This window comes from Fukomys damarensis, unplaced genomic scaffold (assembly GCF_012274545.1).
Source record: "Fukomys damarensis isolate Sample0158 unplaced genomic scaffold, DMR_v1.0_HiC HiC_scaffold_16, whole genome shotgun sequence".
Taxonomy (NCBI): domain Eukaryota; kingdom Metazoa; phylum Chordata; class Mammalia; order Rodentia; family Bathyergidae; genus Fukomys; species Fukomys damarensis.
The window spans coordinates 25,468,394-25,483,473 of record NW_022900928.1 but is presented as its reverse complement, the minus strand read 5'-3'; the positions used below and the strand labels follow the sequence as shown (position 1 = coordinate 25,483,473).

Genomic DNA, 15,080 nt, shown 5'->3' with positions numbered 1-15,080 from the left:
AAAAAAAAAAAAAAAAAAAAAAAAAAAAAAAAAAAAAAAATTCAAGCAAGTGATGTGACTTAATCTCAACACACCTGCCATACAATTGTTAAACCTTTTCTTGAACGGTGCTAATTAACAGCTACATCACAAAAGGAAGGGTTGCTTACTCAAGCACAGTCAAATTTTTTAAACAAAAATATCCAGAAGGCTGGGCCTGGTGGCACATGCCTGTAATCCCAGCATTCAGGAAGCAGAGGCAGGAGAACTGCTGTGAGTTCGAGGCCAGCCTCAGCTACACAGTGAGCTCAAGGCCAGCCTGAACTACACAGTCAGACCCTGTCACATAAAAAAAAAAAAAAAAAAATCTAATTAGAGATATGCTTTTTTCTTTTTTAATTAATATTTAACCAGAAAGAATCTCATAGCCCCAAAGAGCAGAAAACAAGATAATGATGAACTACCTTCAACCCACAGGAAGGAAGTAAGACCCAACTTACACTGTTTATACCACACATTTCCTCCAATTCTCACTGACAAGTTTATCAACTCTTTCAAAATAATTTTATAAATTAAAATTAAAAATCCAAATCCAGAAAGCAAGTTAGTGGGGTAAGATATACAGAAAGATACTACCTTTCATTTTCAAATCAGTAAACACGAATATGAATACATTCGTACAACAAAAATCCTCCAAAAAAAATCAGAAATATGTAAAAAATTGAATAGGATCAAATATCTTTAACAAGTTCAGCTTATTTTATGGCACATAGCTATGCAAACACCCTGCTAGATAGATATAGTAACATTTTATCTTCAATGTGAAGTGTTCTACAAATAGAGCTATTACTAACATGCATTTCCAAAGAGAGTGAAAACTGGTTAAGAGGCTAAAATGTCACAGATTAGTTTATATTATGGCCTGCCGAGGAGCTGTAAAACATAAAACACATGAGAATATAAAATAGAGAGAATGGGCTGGGGATTTAGCTCAGTGATGCTGCTGCCTGCCTCACAAGTGCAAGGTCCTTAGTTTGATCCCCAGTACAAAAAATAAGAAGATAAATAAAAATTTTCATTTGATTAGCTGGATATGGTAGCATTTATCTGTAGTCCCAGCTACTTAGGAGGAAACACTGAGCCCAGGAGTTCAGGGGCAGCCTGGGAAACAGAGCAAGATCCTATCTCAAGAAAGAAAAAATAAAAATTGAGATAATTAAGAAAATTGGTATACAAAAGCTTCTTGGGGAAGAGGTTATAATGATGATTTTAAAGAGTAATAATTAGCCAGCCAATTATAGACTAAAACTTCTGATCTCACTCTTAAGATATCATTCTTCCCAGGTTTTACAAGAAGTAGACTACATATTTTATACTTGCTAACAAGTTCCACTGCCTCAAAGCTGTTGTTTCAAATAGAGTAAAATGAAAAAGAATTCATGGAACTATATGTAATCATTACTAGCAATTAGGAAATAATGTAAGTAAAAAGAGCTACAGATATGAAATCAAATACATAAATTTAGGCATTGGTACCTGACAAGGATTTATCTTTTAATATAGTTCTTTCTATATTAAAGTTATATTAAACTACATTATAGTTCTTTCTGTGAAAATCTTAACTTTCCAATGGATGCTTAAAATAGTCTCTTTTTCTAGGACACTACACAATCATTATTTACTTCTTACCGAACAGGCTAAAGACATAGTTCAGTGGTAGAAAGTTTGGCCTACTTTGAAGAGGGCCTGGGTTTGATCCCTATCATTACAATAAATGAATGAATGAATGAATGAATGAACAACAGATAAATGACAATAATTCCTCACTGAAGAACTGTTCACCCATTGACCTATGCCACTATCTTTCTACTCATCTCCCAAAAAAGAATTAATCAGTACTTAGGATGTATCTGACAAATGCAATCTTCAACAAGTATCTGAATTATCATTTCCTTTGTCCATACTGAATTTTCCACAACTAACACAAATAATGTTGTATTTGTAAAAACAAAACAAAACACTGATTTAGTTATAGATGACACTGATAACAATATGCTATTTCCATCAAACTGATTTCAATTTTTCCAGCACATTTCTGAATTTTAGGGCTCTTTGTACTTTAAATATTATTCAGTATCATCTATATTTTCTGAATGTTTTACAAAAATAAAGACTTAACCTAATGAAAAACTACTGAATCATCTCTCAAATAAGAAAGGTTTCTACTTTCCAAAACATTAGTCAAATCCCCTATCTGCACTGCACTTCCTTGTTTGAAACCTGGCCTAAAAGAATGTGTGCTTAAATCAAATGTATTTCTCGTGCTGGGCATGATACATATAAAAGTTATTATATAATCCCAGCACTTGGAAGGCTGAGGCAGAAGGGTCACTAAGAGTTCAAGGCCAACCTGGGCATAGCGAGTTGAGGACAGCTTGAACTTCCTAGTGAGACCCTGTCTCAAAAAACAAAAACAAAACGTGTTTCTTGTATGGTTCCTCAGTTATGGGTAAAGGAGTTGAAAAAAGAAAAAGCTAATTTACATCTCTACTAAATATCTCAACACTTGTTATGATTTTAAACCTTTCCCTCTGGTTCCTTACATCAAGTCACAACTTACCTGAGAATTTTTAAATACTTTCAATCATATGAATCAGGAGGATGATGTGTGGTATAGTCAGTGTAACTTTAAGAGAGTCAAACCTGCTTTTTATATGTACCAAAATTGGAAGTGTTTGTATTGGTTCCTAAAGTCAGGGTTGGTTTGTTACCAAAGAGCCCGCCACTGGTTGTACCAAATGAAGGAGCACTGGTTGTGCTGGTTCCAAACGTAGTAAGCTTGTTATTGCCAAACAGGGTCTGAAAAGAACAGAAAATACAGGCAATAAAGAAACATACCAAACAGTCAAAAGAAGGCAAATGAATAAAGGATATTAGGAAGAAAATAATCTGAGCAAGACTCTAAACAGAGAACATTCCTAGCCTGCAAAGTTATTGTTAAAACCTCAACAAAGATTGTTCAGTAAGGCAAAGGAAAAAATAACAAGATGATCAAAAAAAAATTTTTTTGGCCTGTTAACAGAAATGTGTCAGATATTTAACTGGCTAAGAAAATCAATTATAATAAAAAATTTACCCATTTGACCCAGCTACCCCTCTGCTGGGTATCATCTTTCCAAAAGAATTACAGCTAAAACTTGGAAACAGCCCAACTGACCATCAACTGAAGACTGGACAAAGAAGATGTGGCTTTTTCTATAAATTGGAATACTACTCAGCCATAAAGAATGAGAAACTATAGACATTTATAGCTAAATGGATGCATATTGAGGCCATACTCTTAAGTGAAATAAATAGGACACAGATGTGTAAATACTGAATAGTTTCTTTGGCGTAAAAAACTAAAAGTGTAAATAAGGTTCAAATTGTATAACTGACAATGTGAAATAGGAAGAAAGGGGTTAAAGGAGTAGGGGAAGTAGGAAGGGTGGGGGAAAGGAAAGAAGGGAAAAGAAAAATATGAGAAAAAGAAAAAATGGAAGCAAAGTCTTTGTAAATAGGAAGGGGTAGAGGAGTGAAGGGAGGAGGGCAAGGGTATGGGGAAAAAATAACCAATACAATATGTAAAAGTACAAGATCCCAATGATGAATGTAACTGTATTGTATACCTAAAATGTACCAATAAATCTAATGGGGGAAAAACGAGTGAAAAAAGCTGTGTGTTTGAAAACAACACTATAAATAAATAAATAAATAAATTAATTAATTAATTAAATTAAACAGGCCGTAACATGATGAACATTGAAAACACTATGCTGGCCAGGCATGGTGCACAAGCCTGTAATCTCAGCATTCTAGGAAGATCCAAAGTTTGAGCCTGGCCTGAGCAACCAAGCATCTTAGCAAAACCCTGCCTTAAAACATAAATTAAAAAGGGCCAGGGATTTAGCTCAGCAGCACTGCACCTGCCTGGAAAGCACAAAGTCCTGAGTTCCATCGCTGGCATGAGAGTGGGGTGAGGTTGGTGGGAAAACATATATATGGCTAGGAATGAAACTCAGTGCAAAGGTCCTTGTGTTCAACCCCTCATACTACAAAGAAATACCCAGAATGTCCAATCCATAAAGACTCAAAGTGGGCCTGAGGTTACTTGGGTTATGCTTTTTAATGAGATAAATATGTTTTAAACTGAATGTTATGATAGCAGCAAACTATGAATATACTAAAAACAAAAACAAAACCCTGAATTGTATACTTTTAAGAGATGAACTGAATTATATGTGGATTATATATCAATTAAGCTGCTATCAGAGGTGTAAGAGTTTTCTGAACTATTACATAATTTACTCTTCTCACAACAATTATATATGCTCAAATGACATTAATAAAAAATATTTCGATCTCCATGAAAATAGAATCATGTTTTGGAGATTCTATCTTTCATGTAAGTACCTATAACAGCCAAAAGTTCAAAGCGCTTTTTTTTTGAGACAGGGTCTCACTATGTAGGTGAGACTGACCTGGAACTCACTAAGTAGCCCAGGCTGGTCTTGAACTCAAACAATCCTCCTGCCTCAGTCTTCTGAGTGCTGGGATCATAGGCGTGCACCACCACACCTAGCTTCAAAAGTTTTTATCATGAGTATAATAAAGCACATTAATTCTCATAAAACTATTTTTAAATGGTCATATAGAATTCAGCATTGTTTTTAGGTAAAGTGCTTTCCCAATTAGTAATTTTTACTTAAGTGACCTAACAAGAAATATAATTCAGTTAAAATTCCAGCTCCACAGGGACAATAAGAACCTCCAAAATTCTAGCCATTTGATCAACATCAAAAACATGTAATTTTAGGCTGAGGCAAGAGGCTCATGACTTTGAGCTCAACCTGGGCAACTTAGCAAGACCCTGTCTCAAAATTTAAAAATTCAGTTATGCTATACCAAAAACACTGATGAGAAGGTAAACATTACCTGACTTAAAAAACATGAAAGTATTGCAGTTAAGCCTCAGAAATTAAACAAACCGAATTTCACAATGAATACAAGACTTTATACTGTACACAATAAAAACATAAAATGCTATATGCTAGCTTAAAAACAAATTATTTAAGACAGGTGTGGTGGTATGTGCCTATAATCCTCACACTCGGGGAAGCTGAGGCAGATGATGACAAATCTGAGCCCATCTCCAGCAATTTATCATTTTAGAAAGACCCTGACCCAAAAACAAAACAGTGGGGAATACAGCTTATGCTAAAGGCCCTGGGTTCAATCCCCATTATAAATCAATCAAACAAGAACTTTTAAATTAAAAAAAAAGTAGAAGGATAGATACTGTGCTGTTAGAAGTAAATTATGGCCTGTGATTTAGCTCAGTGGTTCTGCCACCTGCCTGGCAAGCTCCAGAACCCCCACAGTACAACCCCCCACCCCGAAGTAAATTGTGAAACCCAGCATGGAGGAACATGCCTGTACTCCCAGCAATTGGGAGGCTGAAGCAAGAGGACTGCTGTGAGTTTAAGGCCAGCCTGTGGGCTACATATTTGAGTCCTATGCCAGTCCGAACAATGAGACCCTGTCTTCAAAAAAACTAAAAAAAGTAAACAGTCACTGAGACAAAGAGAAATTACTAACTGAAAATAAAACTACTGAGCCAGGTGTGGTGGTAGAACTTGTAATCCCACCATTTAGGAGACTGAGGCAGGAGGACTGCTGTGAGTTCAAGACCAGCCTGGGCTACACAGTAAGACCTCGTCTGAAAACACAAAAACAAAAACAAAAGAAAGAAAATAAAACTACTGAAATAAATTAAGTAACTTCATTTTGTATCTTTCATTTGCTCTTAATGTCAAATTATACAGTATACTCATTAAAATACTTGGAAGGCAGTGATATCTTTCTTATAAATACCTTTGGCAGATTTGTTAACATCTTGTAAACACCTACCGAACCAACTGCACCAAACCCAGTACTGGGCTGTCCAAAGAGACCTGTTCCTGTTCCAAATGCTGTCCCAGTGCTGGTGTTTGTAGCTGTCCCAAAAAGACTTCCAGGCTGTGAGGCTTGAGTTACTCCAAATAAACCCTGCAAGAAGTAATTCAGATTAAAAGATATCCCATACATTTCCTTAAAGAGTCTAAAATTAATACAAAGTTACCAAGCTTTTTAAAGCTTATGTGACAAAGATTATGCTAACATGGAGCATTTTACAACTCTGAAAGGCAAGGAGTACAGCAGATCACTTCCCAAAAGAATAGAAAAATGAAGGAAATTAAAAACTTCCCAGGGCCTGGGATGTAGCTCAGTGGCGCAGTGCCTGCTTGGCAAGCATGAGGCCCTGAGTTCAATTCCCGGTACCAAAACAAAATAAAGCAAACACAATCTTCCCCAAGATGTCACAGTTCCTAAGTGCAGGACCATAAACCTACAGTGAAGCCCCTGTTGCTTCCACAATGTTGAGCTCCAAAGTGCTGGGCATCTAGTAAAACGTTCATTAACCCTTACGCTCTAAGAAATGTCTAAGGTTGCAATAACGAAAGCAATACATTATATGACAGGCACTTCATTTTCAGAGTCAGGCCAAAAGAACTAATCACTAGTGAATTAGGAAGTGGAATTTGAATCAAATAACTGCAAATAGCTCACTAAAAATAATCAAGTCAGTACAGTGGCAGTAACATAATGTTGCTAAAAAGCCTTAATTCCCTTTCCCCTTTTTTATTTATTGCTGAAAACAGAATCCAGGGCATTGTACGTGCTATACAGGCATTGTGTCACTGACCCACATTCCCAGCCCTGGGTTATTTCCACTTTTTAGCCATTATGAATAATGCTATTATGATCATTTGTGTGCAAGTCTGTATTTTCATTTCTTTTGGGTAAATACTAAGATGTGCAATTGCTGGATCCTATGGTTAACTCTACAGTTAAAATTCTGAGGCACTATTAAACAGTTTCCCACAGAAGTTACACCACTGTACCTTTCACCACCAATGTATGAGATGTTCAGCTTCTTCTTCATCATTGCTTACTACTGTCTCTTTGATTTTAGCTTTCCAAGTGGGTAAGAAGTAGTACCTTTTGATTATGATGTGCACTTCTGTGATGACAATGATACTGAAGATCTTGTTATGTGCCATTATATATCTTCCCTGGGAAAGAGTCTATTCAAATACCTGGCCCTCTTTTAATAAGTTATTTTCTCAGTGAATTCTAAGATATATATATATTTCAAATATTTTTGGCTGTACAGGGGATTGAACCAAGGGCCCATGCATGCTAGGAAAGTGCTCTGTGTGTGTACATGGATGTATGTATGCGTTTATTTATAGACAGGGTCTCCTCATGTGACTTAGGCTGGCTTTGAACTCACTATGTAGCCCAGGCTGACCTGGAACTCATGAAAGAGATCTTCCTACCTTAGCTTCCTGAATGCTGGGATTTTAGGCTTGTGACAGCACACCCAGCCCAAGTTTTTTTTGTTTTGTTTTGTTTTTTTTGGTACCGGGGATTGAACTCGGGTTCTTGCGCTTGCAAGGCAGGCCACCGAACCGCTGAGCTAAGCCCCTAAGTTTTTAATTTTGATAAAGCTCAACTTAGTTTTTTCTTCTGCTCCCTTATCATCCTAAGAAACTACTGCCTGACTCCTTTTGACCATTTAACACTTTACCCCAAGTTTACACAGGTAGCAGGTTAATGTACTTACTATCCTGAGTGTCACTTGGGCAGGTGTCATTTCAAGTAGTCAATTCTTTTTTTTTGAGACCAGGGTCTCACTATGTAGTTGAGACTGATCTGGAACTCACTATGTAACCCAGGCTGGTTTCAAACTCACAGCGATCCTCCTGCCTCAGCCTCCCGAGTGCTGGGATTACAGGCGATCCTCCTGCCTTAGCCTTCTGAGTGCTGGGATTATAGGCGTGCGCCACCACACTCGGCTCAAGCAGTCACTTCTTGTATTGATAAATTTGATAAAACTTTTTATATTTCCTGTTAAATTATCTTATACAAATTAACAAAGGAGCAATTCACTTTTGAATTCACCCTATTCATCCAGAATATGTGTCATCTCTCTCTTCCTCCTTCTCTTCAAATAAACTGTCTTCTTTTATTTAAAAAAATAATTAACCAAAGATATGCAATTTTTAGCCATCTTGTATTTAAATTATTGAACTGGTAAGTGGTTAAGAGTATTGTAATTTTAGCTCTTGCTTTTGGGAATTTGCTTTCTGCATAGTAGTAATTATCTAATATGGTTATGAAGTTTAAGTCTACCCACCCACCCCAACTAAATTTTCATGTGATTCCACATTATGGAACAAGCTGAAAGAACACAAAAAACAGTTAAGTAATCAGTACATGTTTTCTCCTAAATCCTACAAAATGTAGATATAGAGTTGATATCACAAGGTGTAACTTAAAATAGCCCAACTGTAGCCAGGGATACAGCTCAGTGACACAACACCTGCCTAGCAAGCGCAAGGCAAGTGCAAGTTCAATTCCCAGTACCAAAAAACAAAACAAAAACCTCACAAAAATAGCCAACTGAAATCCATTAAGCAAAGCTTTAAAGTGATAAGAAAAATACACTCAGAAAGAATAAATGACCTGCTCAAAGACCCTCAAAAAGTAAAGAGTACAGACTAGGCTGGTCAAAATTATTTCTTTTCTTATCTAAATATCCTCAACTCAGAGAACTACAGTACAGGTACATCTTGCTAGTGTGACGTGATTAGAAGCCTTGTAACTCAGCTCTACAAATAAGACCTGAGTTAACTACCAGCCTGTTTCCTTACCATGGTGTTAGTGCTTGGCTGTCCAAGGGTGTTGGTATTACCAAAGGAAAAGCCAGTGTTCGGGGTGGTTGTAGTCTGGCCAAATGGTTTGCTGAAGAGGCTGGTAGTCTGCTGATTGGGTTGGCCAAAGAGACCACCTGGAGTTGTTCCAAATCCAGTTGTACCTGAAAAAGAAAATAAAAAAGGGAAAATAAATGAAGGAAAACAATAACAACAACAACAAAAACCCTAAACACAAAAATTTGAAACCTTGCATTCTCCAGAAATCCAGCAATAGCCTTGTTATCTATTAACATCTAAATTGCCCTGCATTCATTTGCTACTCAGTAACCCTTACACTTTAATTTTGTTTTTGAGACAGGGTCTCCTTTCAGGCTGGCCTGGAACTTGAGGCAATCCTCCTGCCTCAGTCTTCTGAATGCTGGGATGTGTGCACCACCATGCCCAGCAACCTTTTCATTTGATGTCCTTCAACTAACTCCAGATTACATTAAAACTTTAATTTGTACAATAATACCTTTATCCCAAGAACACTGGTTAGATTAAATGATCTTTTGTGAGCCCACAGCTTTTATTTTTAAAGATAATATACTTAAAGCCTGTGTTGTATGTTTTTGCTTTGTTTTGGTACCAGGGATGGAACTCAGGTCCTTGCGCTCGTGAGGTAGACGGCAGAACCACTAAGCTAAATCCTCGGCCTGCCTGTACTTTATTTTAACCCTGTTAAAATAGGCTATTCTTGAGAACAAAGATTTTCTTCTTTATATCAATATACCCAGCACTGGACCTGAAATACAGTATTTAATAATGAATATGTGCTAAACTAAATGACAGAACACTCAGACTGAAATGAATGTTAAATGTCACTTACATAAAGGTGTATTTGTATATATATAATACATGTCTTTCTATAGAAAGAAAAATTGTAACTTTTGCTTGTCTCTACAAAAGCAAACTGGTAGCCAGGGGAGGGGATTAGGGAAAAGAAGAGACCTCTGGTTACCTACATGTTCTATTTGTGAACTTTGTATTTGTGTTTATATTTATATGTGTACTACTTTATAACCACTTTGTGGGGGGGGCAAGTACTAGAGGTCAAACCCAGGGGCCTTCACAATGACTCACAACTCCCACAATTCTTTCCCCCAATTTTTTTTTTTTTTTTTTTTTTTAAATTCTGTCTTGCTACCTCACTTAAATTGCCCAGGCTGAGTTTGAACTTCCAATCCTCTGCCTCAGCACCCTGCCAGAGTGAAAGGAATACAGGCATGTGCCACTATACCCAGCTTAGAGAAGTAATATTTTAATAAAGTAACTTAGTAATCATCTTGGTCTCCTTTCACATCCCACTTTCGTAATAAAACTGGGTCCACAGTCTGACTTTAATACTAAGTCAAACCTGGAGCCTCACGCATGCTAGTCTTTTACCTATCCCTGAGCTATCCCTATGCCCAAAGGGACAGACATTCTTTCAACCATCCTTGTCTAAGCCACTGTCATCTGTCATGTAGTGCGAGTGGGTGGGACAAAATCTTTTGAACTAATTTATTCACACCTATAACCCTTACTGTACAATCTACTCTCAGCACAGCAGCTTCAGGATGATCCCTCACTCATAACCACATGACTTCACTTTTGAAATATCGCTTAATGACTTCCAAATTAAACAGTAATTCAAGTCTCTATGTTGGCCCACAAAGTCCTAAACATATAGCCACATCTCCCAAAATTCTCAACTTGGGGTTTAAAGATTCAGTTTCTGCTAACTGAAGTACTTCCCCCAAGAAAGCCATACAACTTGCTCTTTCAACTTCCTTGGATAGGTCACTGCTCAATTATTTCCTTCAAGTAAAGCCCCTCTTAACCATCTTCTCTTAAAACTATATTTCTCCCACCTCTATATTGCTGGCATTCCCTATTCCTCAGTATCCCTGAATTCTTTTTCACATCACTAATCACAAAATGACAATTATATTTTACTTTTAGTTGTCTATTTTTCCTTAACATGGTCCAATATGATGTCAAGTGCTTACTAGTTCCAAAAGCAGTTTTGTTCTGACCATATGCAAAGCCTGAATTAGTAGTGGAGGAGCTGAAGAGTCCTGTCGCACTGGACGTGGCTGGAGAAGACCCAAACAATCCAGTCGTTGTACCTGCTCCCACCTGGTTCTGTGGGCCTTTCCGGTTAGCCTGGTAGTCCTCCAAACGAAGTTCCTAAAGGAAGTGCAAACATATTACCAATATTAATGTGTAGCACTACCATGCCCCCCCCCAAAATAGTTAGGAGACCAAATACTCATATTTAGTATCCAATTCTATGTTCACACAGGAACAATGACCAAAAAAATCCCAGAAAAATGCAGAATGACATTATAGTAATTTAGTATCATTACAGAAAACCATTTCAACAGACATTAAAATCCATACCATAATGGTCTTAGAACTGCAGGCTAAAGAGCTAGACATATTTTAATTATATTATATTTAATATATTTAATTATTTAATTATATTTAATATATTTAATTATTTAATTATATTTAATATATTTAATTATATTCTTTATAAACAAAACACAAGATGTAGGGAGGCAGTGAATTTAGGAAAAGATAAAATAAAATGAACTAATTTTATTTCAGAAATCAGGCATTTCTGCACACTCCAGTGCAACAGGCAGTGTGGGATATAGAAAGAAGCAAGCAACCACTAAAATGAGAAAGTACAGTCAAAATACACAACAATGTATTACAGAGCAATGAGAATGAACAAACTAGCTTCATGCAAAGCCACGGATGAACATTGCAATGTTGAATTATATAGGTGTGTATAATGTAAGATTACCTCTAGATAAAGTTCAAAAACAGGAAAAACAAAACAAATCAACCAAGAAACAAAAAACAGAAAAAATTGCATAGTCAAGCCAGGCCTGGTGGCACACGCCTGTAATCCCAGCACTAGGGAGGCTGAGGCAGGAGGAGCATAGTCAAGACAGTAGTCACTTTTGAAAAGCAACAGGGCACAAGAGGGACATCTAGGATACTGGTTATAATCTTTTTTTATATGAATCCTTTCATTTAATGAAAACTTATTAAACTGTACACTTAAGACTTTATGTAAATTTACCAAAAGTACACGTGTGCACACCAACACATATACACTGCCTAGTGTAATGTAACAACACCCAATCCAAACAGACCATTAGTTTTTTTTTTTTTTTTGATACCAGGGATTGAACTCAGGACCTTGCACTTGCAAGGCAGGCAGCAGCACCAGAGCTCAATCCCCGGCCCCAAACAGACCATTAGGAGTACTACACCTGTACATGAAATAAGAATTATCCAGCCTTGAAAAAGAGATACCTATAAATGATACATAATCTTCAAAAACAACTTGATTAATGTCAGTATACACACACTCAGTGTCAAGCACTCAAGCCTAAAACTATTAAAAACATTTTTTTAAAAAAACATTTTTAAAAGCTGCAACCCCCACCCCAAAGCAAGCTGCATTCTAATAGAATCAAAGAGATACTTTATTTTACAGGTTACTGACCTCCAGTGACTTGCTTTCATATTCTTTCATGGCAGTAATACACTGGTGCTTGGTGCTGATGTTAGTGCTAGCTCCACCTTTGACCATAGTATCTGTCCCAGTTGGAGGCTGCAAAGGAAAGTAAAGGAACATTTCTAAATCCAAGCTTTATATACCTACTCTCACAGACACAATTCCTCAACCACTGAACCATGAAGCCAGTCTCCTAGGTCTTTTACAACATATGGGCATGAATAAGTAGTCCCACCTAGCTGTGAGTCTAGGTAGGAAGATCAATTTCTATCCAGGAGTCCAAGACCAACCTCGGCAAAAAAGCAAAACCCTATCTCAAAAAAAAAAGAAAGGCCGGGAAATTTAGCTCAGTGGCACTGTGCCTGCCTTCCAAGTGTAAGGTCCTGAGTTTGATCCCTGGTACCAAAAACAAACAAACAAATAAACAAAACCAAGATAGCTTGATTAAATATAACACATTTCACAGCTGTGTGTGGTGGTTCAGTTCACATCTATAACCCCAGCATTCTGGGAAGCTGAGATACAAGTATCAAAAGTTCCAGCTCAGCCTGGGCAACTTAGTGACTTAGGGAGATCCTGTCTCAAAACTGGGGGAGAGGGGTGGCACTGGGGATACAGATCAGTGTGAAGGCCCTAGGTTCAATACTCAGTATCAAAAAAAACAAGGAAAAGAAATAGATACAAAACCTTGCTTTTCTGCTATAGCCTTACAAGGAAAAAGGCACAATAAGAACTAAGGATTCCTACTTTACTGTCAATTTTCTCAACTGTTATACTTTTAACATACAACATATTTTACTATCGCTGATATTTAACTTAAATTCAGATTCTAAATTTAGTATTATGAATTAATCATCTTAGCGGAAAATTCTCCATTTTCTAAATTTTAACAGCAAGCTCTACCAAGCTCTATTTCTGCCAGAGATTTCCATTAGACTTAATACCTCCTGGCTACTGTAAGTATTTGCCTAACCATTTACATCAAATAGTATTCCCTCCACTTAACTCTGCCCACTCCCCAAAAAACAGAACTTTTTGAGGTAATTTTTCCATTTCACCAATAAAAATTTTATTTTAGCAGATACAGAATATTGATTGGTTATTCTATACTATCTCCTGAAAGATTATTTTCAATGATTTTTCTATGGCTTGCCCCTATTTATTTATTTTTCTATATAAAGAATGATTAACTAGCCAGGCACAGTGGTGCATGCCTGTAATCCCAGCACTCTGGAGGTAGAGGATTGGAGGGAGTTCGAGGTCAGCCTGAGCTACTCAGGGAATTCAAGGTCAGCTTGAACTACATAGTGAGACCCTGTCTTAAAGAGAAAAGAAAAGAAAAAAAACAAAAGAAAGAAAGAAAGAAAAAATGGTCAATCAGAGGCCAAAGAATGAACATAGTAAATTCAAAATTCCATCTTATAAACTGTTGTAATCAACCTTGTGAATACAAATTTCTTTGGGGTAAGCATAATTCAAATACTTGTAATAATCTAATATGTTTTATAACCTATCCATAACTGTTGAAAGATTTTGTTTTTAACAATCTTTTAAGAAAATTCAAACTAAGCTGTAACTCACTGAGAAGATGAACAATTTTACAAGTCATACTACAAATACACAAATGAGGAAGAAATATTCCACAAAGAGTGGAAGAAATACATACGTTAAATTTAATAGTAGTCCCAGTAGGTGCTGCTGTGAAACTACTTGGCCCAAAGAGGGAGCCAGATGTGCTGCCGAAAGGGTTAGAAGTAGTATTTGTAGTTCCAAAAAGTCCTCCACTGCTAGTACTTGTTCCAAAATCTTTAAGTTAAAAAAAGAAACATGAAAATTAAACAGTACAAAACTGACGGATCTATAAAACCCCCCTTAGAACTGGCATTTGACTGTAGCAACAGTACTTTCAAATCCTCAAACCCTCTTTCAACTCTCCCAAGTAACACATTCAAATAGATATTTCACACAGACATACACTTCTAAGCTCATAACTTTCCAATGTCAAATTAAAAACCAGTCTGTCTTTCAGCCAGCTAAGTGTTCATGAAGCCCTTCTTGGCCTTCTAAGAGACACTTATAAAGAAACACTATTTTGTTTCATCAAAATTTTATCTTATTTCTCCTTTTGCTACTTGATAACACTAGCTACTGAAATAAACTGTCTCTCTGGAAACATCTTGCCACAACAGACTTCAACGGGGATCTTAGTATGTTTATTTGCACGTATTACTACACATACCCACATATAACCAAAGAATGTAGGTACTATTGTGGCAAGCAAACATAGGTCAGTGCAATATTTGACTCCCCAATCAAAAAATTTTTTTTGTTTGTTTTTGTTTTTAGTACCGGGGATTGAACTCGGGACTGTATACTTGGGAGGCAGGCAGTGGAACCACTGAGCTAAATCCGCCCCCATCAAAATTTTAAAACTCAGTAAGCACTTTTGATCATTTAATAGAAACTAATACAGCTGGGAATTTAGCTCAGTGGTTCCACCTGCCTCACAAGCGCAAGGACCCGAGTTTGAGCCCCAGCACCAAAAAAAAAAAAAAAAAAAAAAAAAAAAAAGTGATGAGACAGAAACAGCGGATTCTCTGATTAGCTTACTTTTCCAAAAAGTTGACTTAATATACTATCACATACAAATGAATTTAACTGTTATGTAGGGACTATTCTTTCTCACAATGAGATGCTACTTCCCAAGTTATACATATGGCGGCAGAATGGCATCAAGCAAG

The 15,080-nt window shown here is 36.7% G+C and overlaps 1 protein-coding gene across 5 annotated transcripts in view; it reads right to left on the bottom strand.

Moving 5' to 3' along the window:
* Nup98 (nucleoporin 98 and 96 precursor) overlaps nt 1–15,080 on the bottom strand; it is a 105,497-nt gene that overhangs the window by 57,902 nt on the left and 32,515 nt on the right. For 2 of the 5 annotated variants that reach the window (XM_010603167.3, XM_010603171.3), the window contains exons 5-10: nt 14,006–14,145; nt 12,328–12,435; nt 10,811–10,991; nt 8,778–8,941; nt 5,929–6,066; nt 2,700–2,838 (exon numbers count right to left, since the gene is read on the bottom strand). In XM_010603167.3, coding sequence (XP_010601469.1) covers nt 2,700–2,838; nt 5,929–6,066; nt 8,778–8,941; nt 10,811–10,991; nt 12,328–12,435; nt 14,006–14,145 — 870 coding nt within the window. The remainder of the gene's footprint in view (nt 1–2,699; nt 2,839–5,928; nt 6,067–8,777; nt 8,942–10,810; nt 10,992–12,327; nt 12,436–14,005; nt 14,146–15,080) is intronic. The other 3 variants (XM_010603168.3, XM_033764187.1, XM_010603170.3) reach the window with 2 other exon arrangements.